This window comes from Cyanistes caeruleus, chromosome Z (assembly GCF_971803275.1).
Source record: "Cyanistes caeruleus chromosome Z, bCyaCae1.hap1.1, whole genome shotgun sequence".
Classification (NCBI taxonomy): domain Eukaryota; kingdom Metazoa; phylum Chordata; class Aves; order Passeriformes; family Paridae; genus Cyanistes; species Cyanistes caeruleus.
The window spans coordinates 57,328,682-57,346,509 of record NC_141732.1 but is presented as its reverse complement, the minus strand read 5'-3'; the positions used below and the strand labels follow the sequence as shown (position 1 = coordinate 57,346,509).

Below are 17,828 nucleotides of genomic sequence, written 5' to 3'. Positions count from 1 at the left end.
TAGTAATTCCTTGAAATAAAATTTAGGGACCAAGCCAGTTTAATTAGGTAATGTTTATTTTACATAGAACAATCTCCAAAGAATATTTTAAAAAACCAATCTAAATACTGATTTTATTGCATTTATTTTCTTACAAAAAAAAAAAAAAAAAAAGACAGACAGGCACAATTTAGGTATTCAAATACTTCAAACTGAACAACTGTTCGCTATTCAGATTTCCCCAATACCACTCCAAAGGCTGTGAAAGTAGAAAATGTCATTTTGCACGAGGCAGTAGTGCATTTAGTAGGAATGAATCGCAAAATACATTTTTTTGAAGAAAGTTGTTATTGTCGCTTTAAAATTACCTATAAAATTTTTTGAATTGCACAATAAGTTTGCTTTGCAATTGACAACTGCCACAAAATAGGCCTAGTATGTAACTAAATATTTGCTCAAACTATCCCTTAGAAACAAATTAGGTTTTCTTTTGGTAAATACTTAAAGTCTAGTATCAACTATATTATGTATCTGAGGTAATTTTAAAATGTTTCAATAGGAGGAAGTTTATATATTTAACTAAATTCAATTTCTGCCTACCTTAAAATCTACGCAATAGCTGTATGTCCTAAAGAATATTTTGATTTGAAAGTACCAACACCAATGAAATCTGGAACTGTTTAAATAAATCAATTTCTTGGTTTTCTGTTTTGTTATCAATGCTGAAAAGGCACTGTGTACATTCTTCTGAACATTTGGTGTTTTAGGGTGTGTTTTTAAAAGTTAACAAGCATCAAATGACAAACTTCAAATGCTTATAAGCAAAAAAATACTGAATAGACTTCCCACTGATTGATGAAGCTCATGATATCTGAAAGTACTCATTTTCCATAGAACTTCTTATTCAACAAGAATATGAGCAAATTCACATTCACTTTAGCTTTATCAAACATTTTCATTACAGCCACACCTTCATACTGCATCTGAAGCAAATCCTGAAATGAGAAAAAAAAATCATTAATGTCTGTCTAAAAACATACCTTACAGTAACAAAATGTGATAAAACATCACCAGTCCAGGTTCTTCATAACTTGAACAATTGCAAGCAACAATTTGGGTACACATAGAAAGCATTACAATCCTAAGCTGCAGCTGGTCAATAACAGCAAACCAGAAGAAATACTGTTTTATATGTATTTCCATTTTCTTTTAGTATTTCCTGCTTGCCACTGAACTAATGTGGTGATTGATTTCATGTAGTTGCCCCAAGATAAACATTAATTCAATGCCCATGCCCGGTGTTCTGTAGAATTTATATAGTTATTCTCCACATGAGCTGCTGCTCTGTACTGATTGACTGGTTCATGAATCCATGTGAAAAAAATACTGGAAAAGTTTGTAGCTACAGGAAATGCAACAGCAGCTATATAGCAAAGTAACAAAATTCAAACCTGGAAGTGGAGCTGCACTTTTTCCATCTCAACTCCTAAAAATTTTGCTTTGATTTCAAAGTCACCCACTTCTTCTCCAGGTGTGATATCAAACATCACGTTCTTAAACCTTGAAATGAGAAAGGTAGTTGAGCACATAGGCTGTGCAATTTCATATAATCCAGCGACAATTTTGGAGAAAAAGCCTGCAGAACACAGAACTTTGACCACTAGCAGTGTTATTGGTGTCAAAAGAATCACTCTATCCCTGCCTGCACTTCACTCCATGCAGTGTCTTAGAGATTTTCTGTTCTACTGGTAGTATGAAATACGTACTGAATTCTAAAGTCTTTTGTATTGGAGAAACAATCCCCCCCCCAAAAACCAACCCAAAAAGACCAACCAAACAAAAAAACCCAACCCACCAACCAAAACCAAACTAACAAACAAAAAACTCAACAAAACAAAACAAAGGACGGCCAGATTTTACTTCTGCCATGCCCAAGTGTCTCCTTTCAGATATGTATTTGCCTCATCTGATTTCCTCTACCTGAGAATCCACTTGAAAAAAAAAACCAAAAAACAAGCAAAAAAACCTCCCAACCAACCAAAAAAACCTTTTCCATGCAGAAGGTGAATGGGAAGGTGCAAAGAATGGAAGACTTTCACTACCACAGCCTCAAAATGGAAGACTACAAAGGGACGTTAAACTAGCAAATACATTCACCCTGCTATAGTGAGGAAGAGCAGAAAACCTGGGGTTTACCAAGTTATTTGAAAGTGACTGGTCAATATATGAAAAAAAATTGCTACAACTGCTTAAAAATGTGGTCTGTAGTGATCCAGGCCAGGTCTGACCTGGGAAGCCACGACTTTCCCAGAGAGAGCAGTCCCATGAGAGAGCCTTCAGAGGGTCTCTGGTGATCCCTGGCCACCGGGTAACCTCTGCAAGGGGCAGCCTGTGGCTGCAAGTGATTTCAGCTCTGCCCGTGAGGTTTTTCCAGGTCAGCTCAGAGACAGAGAGACAGGAGCGTTGTGTGGTGATTCCACAGAGATGGCTTTATTGTCCAGCAGCTCTGAGAAGGGTAGACAGGGACAGCAGCTCCCTGCTGAACTGGGCAGAGGCCAGGGTTTTATGGGGGAAAGCCAGGGTGGTACCAGGGGTTACAAAGGATCAGCATAGCCACCAAGTATGGTGGGATAGCTCACCATGACAAGAGAGGAAGGTCCCTTCTAAGGGGTGTCTTGATAAGCTTATCACAGCTCCCCCAGGAGCTTCATTCCTCAAAGGGGAAGCCTTGGCAGGCTGGCCTGCCTCCACAGTGATCATTAGGAGTAAGTCTGGTGCCAAACTTGCACTTGTCCATGTACGATGGTGCTAGGGCTGGCTTGTTAAAATATTTTCCCAAGGTAGTTATTGAGCAAGGTACAAATTGAAAAAATGAATTACGACAATTAGACTGTAGCATCCTTCTGAAAGCACAAGTCTGAGGTAACTTTAACTGTGGCACAGGAAATTGTTAAGATCTCTTATCAAAATCCAGGCCCCTTCAGAAACTGTTGATTAGAAAAGGCTCAGAATTGTTTTGTACTGCACTTACTGATTGGTTTGAAGATCTTCAATTTCTAGGATGATGCCTTTCTCATGCAGTCTTGCAGCTGTGTACTTTAGTGAGGTCTGTTTCAGCTTTTTACTTCCCTTTGCCTCCTCTTTTCCATCTAATTTAATTGACCTCCGTGAATTTCTGGAAAGAGAACAAGAAAACTGGCTTTTGGTGTGTTTGTCAGATCCTTAATACTTCAGCTACTCTTCTATCCATATTTAACTACACAATATTTAACAGCCAAAAAAATCTAAGAGTTAGAGGAATTTTTAGCACACAGTGAATCATCTAAATGTCTTGCCAATGATTTTGGATCATCTTTTAGTGCTTCTTTTAATTCTATTGTGAAATGCAATTCTGATCCTAAAGAGTCCACAATCCACAGTTTAAAATAGCGATTTGTAAACTTAAGGTGAGGTAAATGGTAAATACTCTGTAATTAGAGTTAATTTTTGGATCAATGAAGAGTGCACTAGGAAAGTTCCTATTCATGTCAGTAAAATGTTTTCATTTTGACCCTTTGGTAGCATTGGTGGGGGGGATTGCTTTCAAGTAACTGCATCATACCTGAAAGGTAAAATTGTTTAGGCATTTATTTCCCCCTTTTCCATTCTGAAGACAAACCCCAAACATTTTAAAGAAGGAAGAAACCAATAATTACTTCCCAAAGCTTCATGACCTCCAAGCATGCAAATTGATCTCAAAGTAACACCAATTAAATGTATTGAAAATATCTGTACAATTCAGACTTTTCTTACTCAAAGGCACTCTTAAATAAATGCAAGATTTTAATTTTGAGATGCTGATGCAGTTTACAGCTCTCGTGGACGTTTTGTAGATTGTCAATCTGTTGGAATCAAAACTTTAAACTACAGATTAACAGCTACTCTCCCTCTTGATAAAATACACAAAAGACACATTTAAAGAAGGAAAGACTCAACTCACTTTCTTGTTAAGTTGTCTAAGCAAGTTCTTATATAGGTGTTGTAGTAATTGATTTGTTCCTCATAAAATGCTGTCTTGGAGTTAAGTGCATTCAATGTCTGCTGGAGTTTCACCAATTCAGCTTTTCGATGATGTCTGTATCTTCTTTGATTCCGGATATCCTAAATAAATTTATTAATGTAATTGTTTTATTAAATTAAAATTTTAAAAATACTTAGCTCATTACCATTCCAATTTGTAATTACAAAATCTGACTTAAGTACTGAGAAAAAGCACAAAACCATCATGATAGTTCTTACAAGAACAGTGACTGTAGGGAGTACCACAGGTTGTTTATATGGCAATCACATTGCTAGTTATAAGTACAAGTGGTGTTACACTGAACTTTGCTGTGCCCTACAGGGCCTAACAGACCCACAGCTCATAAGGAATTTGTCCTGGTTGTGATAAAGATAGTTCAATATCCTATGATTTCTATGGGTTGTGTGTGTGGAATAGGATTTGTTGAGAATAGTCCCTGTGCTTTTCCAGTGTCAGGATGGGCACCACATTGGCCCACTTTTCTTCTTGTGTCCCTGCCCAACCACAGCAGAACAGTGTTAATACCAATCAGGTAATATTTCATAGGGGTTTAAGTCATTTGAAACCTTATCAAGACCACAGCCATTCTTAACTGAAATTGCCATTGAGCAATTCCAATTACTGTTAAAATATACGAAGTTACACTGAAACATTTTAAGGGGGAGTTAAATCATCATCAGCATCAAATTCAATATCAGATTCAGATAACAAAGGTTCCAGTTTTATGACATTCAGTTCAGACAGTTATGCGGGAGTGTACTGTCTTTCACTTATTTTGCCAGGAAACTAAAACAATTTGCTTCGTATGCGGACACTTCAATAGTTTAGGATAACGTTCCCTGAAAAATATGTATTTTACTTCTCTAATTGGAATGGATTTGGGCTAGATGCTAAAAAAACATCAATACACAGGGGAACATTTTGTTTACCTTAGCAATCTCATTTATAATTTCTTGGTACTTAGTTGCTGAGGACACTAGTCCTGCTTGTTCCAGTGTCCGGAGATTTCTCTGAATTTTCCTTTTCTTTTGTTCTATTGGTAGCTGCCCATCTTCAAAAACAGATTGATTGTGCTTCATTTTCTCTGGAGTTTTGGAATCTAAGATGGCACGTTTTTCTACAAGTTTCAAGTTCTCAGATTCCTGAGGGGAGGAAAAAACCATGCAGAACAGTTATTTTCCAGATCTTGATAACTGTTAAATGTTCAAGTACATTGAATTCTCAGAGGAGATTATCAAGAGTCAGGGTGCAGGCTTTATGTCCTGTTACCACTTGGTCTCAAAGTACCCTATTTACTATGCCTTTGGACATACCTTGGGTATGTAGTGACAAGACCTAGACATACATTTGAATTAATCAAAATATCCAGTTCAGGCAGGCTCAGTGACTTCACTGGGTTGTGGGAAGACTGTCCAGATCTCACAAGTGTTTCCTACATATGCACACACTGAGATTAATTAAAATCTGCACATTATTAAAATGCAGTTTGTGTGTCAGTGTCTGCAGGAAGGACTTCAAGTATGAGCTCTTCCCACTCAATTCCCATACTAAGGATAGCAGTAGTTCCCTGATATTTGCTTGGACAGATTAAGTAAATAAACTAAAGGGTCAGGGAACTTGAGTTACAATACTGAATTTAATGAGGGGGGAAAGAAAACATAGAGTAGTAAAGGCTATTTGATTGGACTGTAATAGGAGAGAAAAGACCATGTTTACAAAAAATGTGAAGAAAAAAATATTCTAATTTAGTCTAGCTCTCATCAAGACTTATGTTTTATTTCTGTCTGAAGCTATTTCCAATTATAAAGTAAAAAAAACCCCAAACAACTATACAAGTTTCATGATTTGAAGACTCTAAATCTGAATAAACTGTAACCATCAACAAACAATTTCATTATTATAATGTGATGGAGAAAGCTGTCAAGAGATCTGTTAAGGCTTTCAAATAGCTGTGATAAAATACTTCCTTCCCTATTCAGACACAGTGTAACACTTACCTGTTGTGCAGTGGCTGGTGTTTCTAATATTTCTAAGAGTGTATCCCCTGGTTGTGTTCGTATCACGTCCACAATGAGTCTTTTGGTCCTTTTGAAAAGAATTTATGGATATTACAAAACAGTTATCACTTGATCACCTGTACATGTAATTTCTTCAGCCATAAAAGTAGCAAACTCCCCCTTTATTATGGATTCTTGCTAAAATTTGCTTTTTAGCTTTTTATGTTTCATAGCTTCCCTTAACAGTGTTGTTAAGTTATACTGAGTATTTGGTTTCCACACAGTCTGAGTAAAGAAATACATGTAAGCTTCCCTCCTTTTATTTTAGAAAACAGATAACCAACTAGCACAGTTAAGCTGTTACTTTGAATAAAAATACAAGCAACAACTCACATGTGGATTTTAATTGTGGTCATGACAAAACAGGAGACAGAAATGTAACTTTTGAAAAGCCTGAGCTACTCATCATTCCTGAATGAAGTCAAAATGCACTCAGAACTTCTGGACTTTGAAGGACTTTAACATTTGATGCAGTGCAATTTACACAAACCACTTAAGGACAGATATTTCTCTAGTGGCAACAGACAAGCATTTCCTTGCTGTAAAACGGAAGCTGCTACACCCTGATATGCTAACCATATCAGGTTAGGTTTTCTTGGTAAGAATTTATCTCATTCCTGCTGCCTATTCATTCATAATGCTTCCAAGAACATCCTGCCACAGAATTCTATTAATTGAGAGAACAGGATTACTAAAATAGCTCATTATTCTTAACAGAAAATTAAAGATGCAGCTTTAAGTTTCCAAAGAAAATGTCTAAATACTGTCAAAATTTCTATGATAAAACTTAATGGCTTCAAGTGGTAGTCTACCTAGATACAGTTACTTCATCAGAAGTAAAACTTCACGCCATTGAACAAATCCAGAATTATTTCAGATTAAAAAAAAAAACCAAACCAAAACAGCCTAATAGATCAGATTTGAATTACAGCTCATGTCTTCCTTCCTAGTTATTGCCCACCTTATTGGTTATTGGTGCTGTCATTCCCTTTTAATATGAGCTTCTGCCTTCACACATGTGGGGTACTATAAACACTCCTCAAATAGAGGAGAGCAGCATCTTGTTCTCCCCCCTCCTCAGATTGTACTAGCATCTTAAGCAGGTCAATCCCTTTTCTGGATAGCTTGAAATAACTTCAAAAGATGGGTGCCAGTTGTGTGAAACTAAGTGCTGTTATATGATTAATTTTTACCATAAAATAATGTGTATTCCAGAGTATCCCCACAGCCATTTTTTCATTTGTTCACCAGACAGAATAAACCAAATTTTCTTTCCTAGATAAAAGCATACAGCATCCACAATTCCTGCCTGAAGTAACAGTTACACTCTTTTCAAATGGCTGATGACAATGTATCAGGAAAGTGTTTATTTTTGAGGGGGAGGAAAGGACATGGTAATACTGTTTGACCCTTATACGTCTAGACTTTTCATCTCTGCTTTCCCAAGGCTGTGGCATTTTAAAGCAGAGTGCTTTTACAGCTTCATGAAAAAACACTTCCTAGGTTAGATAATGATACAGTCATGCTCCAAAACACAAATGGGAATATATTTATTTTTCTGGAAAAACTGACAGTTCTTCTGAGTTTTGGAAAAGTTTGAGTAGCACATAACACAGACTGGCTTTTGAAAACTGAATGCACTCAGCACCTCAGAAATGTACTTAGGAAGGTCAAATGTTTAAAAAGCAATGTTGAAAAACAAACAAAGACAGAAACAAACAAAAAGCGCTGCCAGAATATAAATCTTTGAGCAAAACATACTTTATCATCAGACTTTTGAGATCCTGATCTTCACCTTCTCGTAACTCATATTTGCTTGTTAGAGACAGTGAAATCTCTGTTTTTGCAAGTTGATTCAGTGTGCTTTCCCTGTTGGGGTCATTGGGATCAACAGCTCCTTCCCCTAAAAGGAAGCATATTTTACTCCAAGTTTTCCAATTTTCCCATGACTCATTACATGAAGCAAACAAGTACCTAGATTATCACTGCAAATAATCAGAAATATTAAGCTTATCATATAGCACCTCTATTCCTTCCACTTAGAGGCAGTCTTTTTTTCGACATTGAACCATCAAAACCATAACTTAGCTACTTATAAGCCTGGTTACAATATTTTGGAAACCAATTTGCACCAATTCTTTCTTTTCAGGCTCTTGATGTGCAAAGGACTTTCATGTCGCCTTCTTAAAGAATAATATAAACAATGTTACATCCTTTATCTTAACTTGCAGTGATGGTGAAGAAATGGAAGAGTAGCAGCTATGTTATCAGCCTTGACTTCATTCAACTTGAATGTTGGTGTTATCCACGACTCATAACTACTTTCTAAACAGTTTTCTACAAAATATGTGAATTAAGTGTCAGTCAAATGTATTATTTTCTAAGAAATTTGCTTAATTTAAAAGAAGTAATTTTTATTTGGATAATTAAGCACTGAAAGAAAAAATGGCTGGTTTTAGGATCAGTATACTTTCTCTGAGTTTCTACCCAACACTAGCAAATCTTGAGACCAGATTGTTAAAAAAAAACTTGTTTCCTATCTGCACAAGTGGATCATTCAAAATATTACAAATGTTTGAATTTTGAATCGCACATTAACTTTTAAAATTAATATTGTAGTTAGAAAAGGTTCAAACATAAGGTGCAATGCTACAATAAGTGATTGGAAGAGAGTTCTGTAGAAAACAGAGAAGCAGAAGCTGTTGCATTGAGAGACACAAGAGCATTTAAGTCGAGCCTTTGTTTAATTCTGCCCCTAGAATGAAGTTACCCATGAAGACAAAAACAGCATACCAAGGAAAGATTCTACATCAGGAACAGGTCCCAGACCTTCCAGCAATTCATTCAGCAGGTCATTAGTCTCAGTGGCAATGGCATCCTGGTGTTCCAAAAGCAGCTGTAAACACATGTGAGTGAAATCATCATCCAGAAAAAGCTTTCCTGGTATCTTTATATGTGAAAATAAATCTGGGAACTAAATGTTGAAAAACACAGACCTAGCATGATCAGGATTATGGAGGACCTTCCCATGGCCAGGAAGCACCCTGGATTCTGGGCTGGAGTTCAGAGTTGCCCTTGCTGTAATACAGCTTGTCTTTCTCCTCCAGCAGTTATCTCTGGGGTGCTAAATGTCATGGCTGAGCAGAAGATTTGCAAATAGGACTTACTGAAGTCCTAACTGTCACAGAATAAAGGATAATAATCCCAAGCAGAGCATTTTGGTGCTGCAGCCTTAACATGCAGAGAAATAAAGACAGTGTTGGTGATCCATAGAAAGGGACCTATTTTCTGTATATCCATTCCAGTAGCTTTCAACAGTGTTGGTGATACCTTTCAGAAAGGACTATATTTTCTAAGTGAGGAACCATCTCTGCAGCACCCACTGCAGATAAGAGACATGTTATGTCAGTCATTGGACTCACTAAAAGGAGTATTTGATCAGCACTAATGTTCACATATAACTTCTGGTCATTGTGTGCAGACATAGGTCTATCACTTTAAAAATTAAAAGAACAGGCACAAGGACAAACCAGAAAGTTTGTTTTTGGCAGATTAGGTTATTAGTTTTCACTTGAATAAAACTAACTTATGGTGTGGCCTGCTGTGAGCTGGGTATTCAACCTTTTCCATAGTGTATCTGACAGTATTTGAGAGAGATTCTTTGTGGTGTTTGTGGGCATTTTTTTTTGATGGGGGAATGTTGTTCTGGGTTGTTTATTTTTAACTTGGGCGGGGGACACACAGGGGATATATTGCAAGCCAGGAAACCGATAGTAGAAACCCAGTTTTAGGAGGAACATGTGGTAAACATCTAACTTACACCCTATTAAGTCATACTTCAGACTGCAGTTACTCTATTTTTTACCCACAGTAAGAACAGGCATGATACCACAGCATCAATTTTTCTAACTCAGATGTTTGCATTTGCTTCCAACCTGTCATATGATAGAATGCAAGATCCACAGTATATAATTTCTATTCCCAAAGGCTCTTCAAACTGCTTTCACTTTCTTACCCAAGACAGAAAATAGTTTTAAAGTTAAAAATATCACATGAGACTGGAACATAATTGCTCTTTTCCCTCATCAGTAAGTGTTACATACTGGTAATTATTCAAGATCATGCTTTTGCATGAAAGCAGTATTTGCATTTTTTCTAGGGAAAAAAAAAAATCTAATACTCATCTTGAGAACATTTCAGAGATGAAGAAATTACTTCAAAAGTAAGAATGAAAAGTAGGTTTTCCTCAGAGTGTTAGCTGCAAATATTAGATAATCTGTGTGCTATAGTCAATTGACTAGTATGTTTTCATTGACTTACTGAATGGGTATTGATAATTTCTTCAATGGAGATATAGATGACAGGCTTGCTAAGGGTCACCATATCAGAGTATTCATCAATATTGAATTTCTCCTCTGGTTCAGGAACATCACATGCTGCTTGAAAAAAATTCCTAAGAGAAAATAAGAAAGACTTCAATAATTGTCCCTTATAAATTCACTTTATTTAGCCTGTGTAAAAAAGCCACAGTCAAGTCTTTGACACACATTATGTTTCTCTTATAACCCGCAATCTACCCTCAATGTTTTAAGGAGCCTTTTGAAGGCAACACATCAATACAAATGATGAAGTGTTTGCTTTCCCGGGTAGCTGGTGGAAGACTGTTTAAAACGGGTTGGATTTATTCCCCTCCTTATTAAACAAGGAGTGAAAACTTGGTAAATTTGAAGGACTTAGAGAAACATCTGTTTAATGCCCTATAAGTTATAAAAGGATTTCTCTCTTATTCTATGAAGGCACTTTGCAGTGTGAGGTGTGCTGAGAAGGAATTGGTTGAAATAGATACACAAAATGCCCATTTGTTCCACAAATGTTTACATTGCTGTTAGGCAGAAAATGAGTATTGTTTATAAATATAAGAATCTTGAGGGGAAAAAACACAGAGTGTTGTTGAAGTGTTACTTCAATATGACTAGTGTATACATGGAGTACTGAGTCCTGCTTTCCAAAACAACAACTGCTGTCTCTCCAAGCTACTGACTTCTTCAGGGATGTTCACAGACAACCAAGAGCCAGCAGGGTCCTCCTGTTAGAGAACCACTTTGTTTTCTGAAGTGAGAAGATGTGAAATGGGGCAGTTGGGAAAAGCAGGGTTTTGGATGGTGCCTATGGGTTTGCTCCCATTGGAGCCACATTGTGCCAGCCCTGTGGTGTTGAAGAGGATATATGTTTCTGGTCCACAATCCCTTTAAAGTATTGGAAAAGAATAATTACAAAAATCCCCAAACACTAAAAAGCCTCAAAAAAAACCCCCCAAAAACCCCCAAAAAACTGTGGGAATTCTTCACTTTGGAGAGGAAAAGCTGGGGACTACAAATCAAGTTGTACAAAATCACAGTGGTATTGCATGAGATGGGTGCAGAATTCATTAATCAAATCCAAAAAATAATGGCCGATAGGGTATGCAGAAACTGCAGAAAATAAAAAATAAATAAAAAAAATAAATAAAAATTTTGATTTTAACCAATGGGTAGCAAACTTCTAAATATTGCTAGAGGAGGAGTTGTGGAGGTAGATGATCTCAAAGGCTTAGGAAGAGTGTGGACAAATGTCTGCATTAAGTTCATAAATGCAGAGTAAACAATCTAGACATGCTTAATAGCTTTTAGCATAGCTAACATTGCTAATATTGTCCCAAAAGGGATGAGGCAGCTGAGGGCAGCCACCATTGCTGTCTAAGAAGGGCTTGAAGTACAGAATGCAGGCATACAGATATTTAAGTTAGTGGAATTAGGAGAGGGATTCTTCCTTTTGTAGCAATCAAGGGCTGACTAGAGTACTGCTCTTGTATTAGCATTTGGTATTCTAGCTGTAACACTTTCTAGCTTATAGCTTCTCCATATTTATATTGTGCCCTTAAATACTTTAATAAAATTACTAAGCTGAGTTATGTCTGTGTCCATGGTTGACATCTCCAAGGAAACCCATTATATGAACAGAGCAATTGCTTTCATGAAGGGCAGACACTAGAGACAGAAACTCTCAACAATTCCACACAGTAATAGCAGTCACCCCCAAAAATGGGCAATAACCCCAAAGAACTTGTGTCCCAGAATGAAGGAAAACATGCAGTTTCCAATGACTTCAAGATAAAAGAATGATATCTGTATAGAATCTGTCAGCGAAAATGAGAGAATAAAAATAAAACCTGCAACTTCTTGTGTTCCTCAGACAAAACTGTCAGATGTCCTCCTAAATCAAAGCAGATATTGATTCTGCTGGATAATGAGTTACCTCAGTCTGTACTCAGTCTATGTTTACAATAAGGAGCTTAAACCAAGACAGCAGAGATCTCAAGTTAATCCACAAGCTAAAATACAACCTGTTACTACTCCTCCAGTTTCCTTTTCAGTGAGCATTTCTCTTTGCCATATCATTTTTAACCATGAACAGGAAGTTCCTGTCATGTTACTGAACAGTAGTTCTGTTGAAAGTTCAGTTTCCTCCCTTACTGACCCTAGAGGAAAGCTTACTCTGTAGGTATTTGTGAGGGCTTTGCATACCTGAACTTCTGGTAGGTCTGTGAGAGGTAAGTGTTCATAGATGACAGATGTTCACTTTCTCCTTCAAAGAGTTTGTTAGAAGCAGCGTGCTGGAGGACTTTTGCCACACAGCCTAGGTTCCTCCTCTGGTCAGGGTGTATCTGGCCCCCAGCTGTTATATCAATTATATCAAAGCCATCAGGAGCAACTATGGCAGGGTTCATGTAGCGATAGTACAGAAGGTTGCCAACAATCTAAAGAAATGGTTAGAGAAAAAAGTTGAGAGATCTTCCCTTTGCATACAGTAATGACTCCTTACAAAACATGACCAATCATTTCTGCTTCTAAATTAGACCATAGGAACTGGCTGGAAGAATTGTTAAGAAACATATTACTTATGGGGCTAACTGGAAGAACCTGTGGTCTTTTACATGATCCCCCTACAACACCTCTGTGAGAACCAATTACAGACTTTTACAACCACATTTCCATTTGATACTGGCAGTAGTTCAGCTAATGCAGAGTATGGAATTAAACACAGACACAGCTCTCTGAATTTTGCAAGGTTCCCCTGCTGAGGCTCATTCTCTGAAATGCTGCAGATACTGGCAGCATTTAATGCACTCATTGATAAGGGGACCCATTATTTCTCAAAGGGACTGGACTGCAATGCAGCCCTAGAAAGCTAGAGAACACATTTTCCAAACTGCAGTTTCTATAACAATGTTACAAGCGGCTTCTGAAGATGGCAACTTCGAAGAATTCCTGTTCTGGGAAATAAGAGGGAAGATTTGCTTTAGCTTATTTGCATGCACCTGCAGAACTTCCTATTTACACCTTTAAAGGTTTTCAAGTGGGTACTCCATTTGCTATCTAAGATTTTTAATGTGTTGAGCAACGTTTTCATCTGTATTGCTGGAGTGATGGACAGTGAAGAATAATAGGGAGGTTCTGTTAAAATGAAAACCTTATACTTTTAGGACCATGTAATTAAACACTGATAAAAGGCTCTTTACTGAAGTGCAAAATAGTTCTAATTTGGCAGGGTTGTCAGTATCTCAGCTGTTTGGAAGGGTTATGGAGCAATTCCCCTAAGTCCTCTGAAGAGACACCATGGCTGTGCTAGGTTAACAACAGTCTCTGTCCCTGCACCATACTATATTTACCACCCATGCCTTATTTTTCAGTCTGTACAAATGCCACTTCTACAACTTTTACAAGAATCTTAAATGTAGTGTAATCCAAGTGTAGTGTAATCTACCTGAACTTCTCTTTCAGAGACATTTCTCATTTGATTTAAATTACAGTTTCTTAATATATTAACAACTTTAGATATGGGAGAAAAAAAAGAAGAGGACTACATTGTTCTCAGTGAAAGGACTGGTGGTGACAGCAACTTCACTACCAACCCAAGCCCCAGGATGATTCAGATAAACTCCAGCCTTTGAAGTACAGTTACTATCCAAAACAGGTTGAGCACCCTCTTCCATAAGAATTATGGAAGCACCCAGATTAACACACCTAGATTGTGGCAACAGAATTCCCTTCTCCCCTTCCTCAGCCCCTTTGCAACTCAAAAAAAGAAGTGCCAAATTCCTTCAATAAATGCTACTTTCCCAGTTCCTTAGAATATTTAGTGTTAATAAAAATCCACTTTGGCATTAAAACAACAGGCTGCTGGCAGCCTGCCCTAAGAAGTCTACCTTTAATAGTTCATCTTCTGTTGCATCTGGGAATTTCTCATGGAGCGAGCTCTTCAGAACTTTGGCTATGTATCTCATTCCGTAACTACATGTAGAACAGATGAGAAGGCAAAATATTGGAAAAGAGTTAGATGAAACACAATCATTCTAATCAGCTTATGTTAGTGGCTTTTTTCCCACTCCCTTGAAACACAAGAACGGGTTGATAATGGAAAACACAAAACGTTTCAATTACGGGGAGAGGTTTGCCAGGCTGCAAAATCAGGGCAGAGGCAGAGAAACCACTCCCTCTACTGGGCAACTCATTGGTGAGGTATGATCACAAGCCTTCGAAGGCATGGAAAGGATTTGAAAGGATCTCCATCACAGAGGTTCAAGTGAACTGCACGTGAGCTGCCACTTGGAGAGTCCTAACCCAGCACTTACGGCATCATATTGAGGGAAGAGAAGATGGATGTGAGAACTTTGTCAGTTACTGCTCGCAAACTCTGAATAGATGATTCCAGTTTATTGACCACTTCTGTGTGTGTCAGTGCTTGTTCTGTGGTCACATCATATGGCAGTTTGCTGCAAGGCAAAAAAACAAACATTAAACCAGGTTAAATACATTTGAGAATAAAATTTATTTATTTTTCCACCTGCTTAGGGGCCATCAGTGAACAAAAGTCTGACAAATACAACTGAAGCTGGGTTTTATTGCTATAAGTATTGGATTCTTTGGCTTCCTCTTTTTGGGGTTAAGTTGTTTGCTTAGTTGGGGGTGCACATATTATCATGTACCTTCCCTTAGTAACAAAAGGAGAATACAAATATAAAGCATGCATCTCCACATTCCTATCCCAGCACAGCTCATCAAAAGCCTGCGACACTACTAACATGCTGTCAGTAAAAAACTTGAGAAAAAACCCTAAGTTGTTCCATGGCATAATCTATTACACTTATAAAGTAATTGACTTTGGAAGGTCATGACAACAAAAGGATCACTTTCAGAACAAGTTTAGGCACCTGTTTGTCAAGCGGAACTGAGGGATTCCTCATGTGTGTGCTACAATATGTCCACCAGCTTCCTCACTCACCTGGCCTCACCAGTCTGCATTTCTAGCTGGTTTACCCATGCCTTGTAAACATCCACAGGACTAGTGTTGATTATGAGAGACTTGTCCTCCATGATTTCCTTCACCACAGGGGCCAGGAGCTGGCGCAGAGTGTTCTGTCCACGGGCGCCTCGATTGAAGCTGACAACCATCTTAATGACAGTGGGGTTTCCAGTAACAATATCCTGAATCTGGTCTACCTTAGAGCTGTATCAGGAACAGAAGGATTCTGACTTACATATGCTGTTATGCATATTTGCAAACCCCACATTTTCAAAACTGTCCTATATTCTATGTTGAAACCTCTTTATATAGTCTGTTTCTTAGGGCTTTTATATAAAACAAGGTGATTTATAGAGACTGCCATCTGAATTCTGAGTATGTTATAGTAATGTCCCAGAATATAGCATAATCCATAGTCAGATAATTTTTACCTGATTCAGACCCAAATATTTGTTCAGCCAGTATCTGTTAAGAGCATTAAATAACATTTCACTATTTCAGGATAAGCCATCAATCTTCACTTATGTATGTAAGATTGCATAAAGAAAGATAACACTTTCTCAGCTCTTACATACTCAAACCAAGAAGCCCTAGCATCTTTTTACAGGCCATTTTTTCATAGAGGAATGTGGTCTGCCATAGAAAGATTTTTTTTTTTTCCTGAATCAGCGTTCCTCTGTTTAAGAGCAACACCCAGAACACAAACTTCTCTTGTAATAAAATTATGTACTTAATTTTATGGTAGTTTAAAGATTAACCACAAGTTTCCTTTAAGCATGAAGATTCATTGAACTGTCTAAAACACAAACTAGCTAAATACTTTCTGTGCCTGCACGTACGTGATCTCCTCTTCCAGAGCAGTTTTGAAGAGTTTGAGAAGCAGGTATTCTTCCCGTTGATTGGAGGCATAGTTGTATAGAGTGAAGATGACTGTATCCATAAACTTCGTTGATTTGTTTTGTGGCATCTGGAAAATCAGCTTTGCCAGATATGTGGGATTAGTCTACAAAGAAAAACAAAACAAAAAAAGACTTTCATTTGGTTGTCTGTAGTCCAGGACAAACTCCCCACACTTAGAGGAGAGCCCTCTACATTTGTTCACACCTAAAGCAGTTATGTTGACTCGAATGTATGTTACTTCTCCACATGCATTTTACTTTTCTCCAAATCCTAGTACATAAGAAGCACGGAATAATGTACAATCTGTGAGAAGCTCCTCAATGGAGCTTTATTTGCAGTCTCTGGATTGTACCTCTCTGCATCTAGTCTATGTATCTGGTGACAATTTACCATATGACAATAGCTATCTACCAAGAAAACTTTGCATACTACATGTCTGCTTTGGAGGGCATCTGCCCTGGGAGGACCTGCAATTCTTCTAGAAAAATATTAGTGAGGTGAGATTAAAAAAAGCACAAGAACAGACACCTCATATTCTGTGAACTGCGTTGCAAGCCACTTCCCTTCTACCACATATAATGAATATTACTAGTGACAGCCATTTACATGGACTACGTGGAAGTAAACATTTCTCTTCAGCTTCAGTACAGGCTGAAGTATACTCAAGCAAAAACCAACAATATTTACTGCACACTTTAAAAACAACAAGGATTTTCTCAATTACAGGAAGTATTAGAAATTTACCATAGTGTCTGCTGCAGTCTGCATAGTATCTGGAAATATTTTCATAAAAACTATTACAATCATTAAAAAAAAACAAACAGTACAATATATTTCTAGTTTTTCTTCAAGAATTTGCTGCCATGTTAATTTTTGCATTAAAATTTACCTGCAGAAGGTAGAATAAGTGTTGATAAGCCTCCAATTTTTTTCTTCTCTCCTTACTCAAACCTTTGATGCCCTGTTTGTCAACCATAACCATCTCCTCCAATTGACTTTTGCTCTTTTTGTTAAGTTTCTTACTGTGCAGTACCACATCCTGCAAAAAGATGATCAAAAATCTGGATTATATATTCACAAAACAGACAAAATGGAAAAATGAACATTTTCCCAACCATGTTAAATGCGGTATTACTCCAAGTGCCTTAATTAGCAGCTTTGTAAATTTGCTGCTCTATTAGCTACCCAGTTTTTTAACATCTTTATCTTTCACTAGTATGGCATCAAACAATGATTGTATGAGGCCTGATCTCCTACACAGATTAATTCATGATTAATCAACATTGAACAAGCCATTCAATATGATCAGAAGTCTATTCTAACACAGAAAAAAATGTAAAATATTTTAAATCTGCCAAGTAATTACTGTTGTCCATAACTAGCAAAACACAGTGCCGTACAGCTCAGGACAACAGAGCAATATCTGGTGCAAGGTAGAAAGATGTGAAGATAGTGCTGAATTTACCAGGAGTACTGTGACTAATTGAGTG

General features: G+C 37.4%; 1 protein-coding gene across 9 annotated transcripts in view; it reads right to left on the bottom strand.

Moving 5' to 3' along the window:
* Nucleotides 1–38: 38 nt before the first annotated feature.
* IQGAP2 (IQ motif containing GTPase activating protein 2) overlaps nt 39–17,828 on the bottom strand; it is a 124,970-nt gene continuing 107,180 nt past the window's right edge. For all 9 annotated transcript variants that reach the window (XM_086869188.1, XM_086869186.1, XM_086869190.1 and 6 more), the window contains 15 exons: nt 17,228–17,377; nt 16,278–16,441; nt 15,418–15,642; nt 14,768–14,908; nt 14,342–14,426; nt 12,660–12,892; nt 10,417–10,549; nt 8,890–8,992; nt 7,858–7,999; nt 6,037–6,124; nt 4,969–5,181; nt 3,959–4,119; nt 3,011–3,154; nt 1,431–1,539; nt 39–974 (listed from right to left, as the gene is read on the bottom strand). In XM_086869188.1, coding sequence (XP_086725314.1) covers nt 861–974; nt 1,431–1,539; nt 3,011–3,154; nt 3,959–4,119; nt 4,969–5,181; nt 6,037–6,124; nt 7,858–7,999; nt 8,890–8,992; nt 10,417–10,549; nt 12,660–12,892; nt 14,342–14,426; nt 14,768–14,908; nt 15,418–15,642; nt 16,278–16,441; nt 17,228–17,377 — 2,205 coding nt within the window. In that variant the 3' untranslated portion in view covers nt 39–860. The remainder of the gene's footprint in view (nt 975–1,430; nt 1,540–3,010; nt 3,155–3,958; nt 4,120–4,968; nt 5,182–6,036; nt 6,125–7,857; nt 8,000–8,889; nt 8,993–10,416; nt 10,550–12,659; nt 12,893–14,341; nt 14,427–14,767; nt 14,909–15,417; nt 15,643–16,277; nt 16,442–17,227; nt 17,378–17,828) is intronic.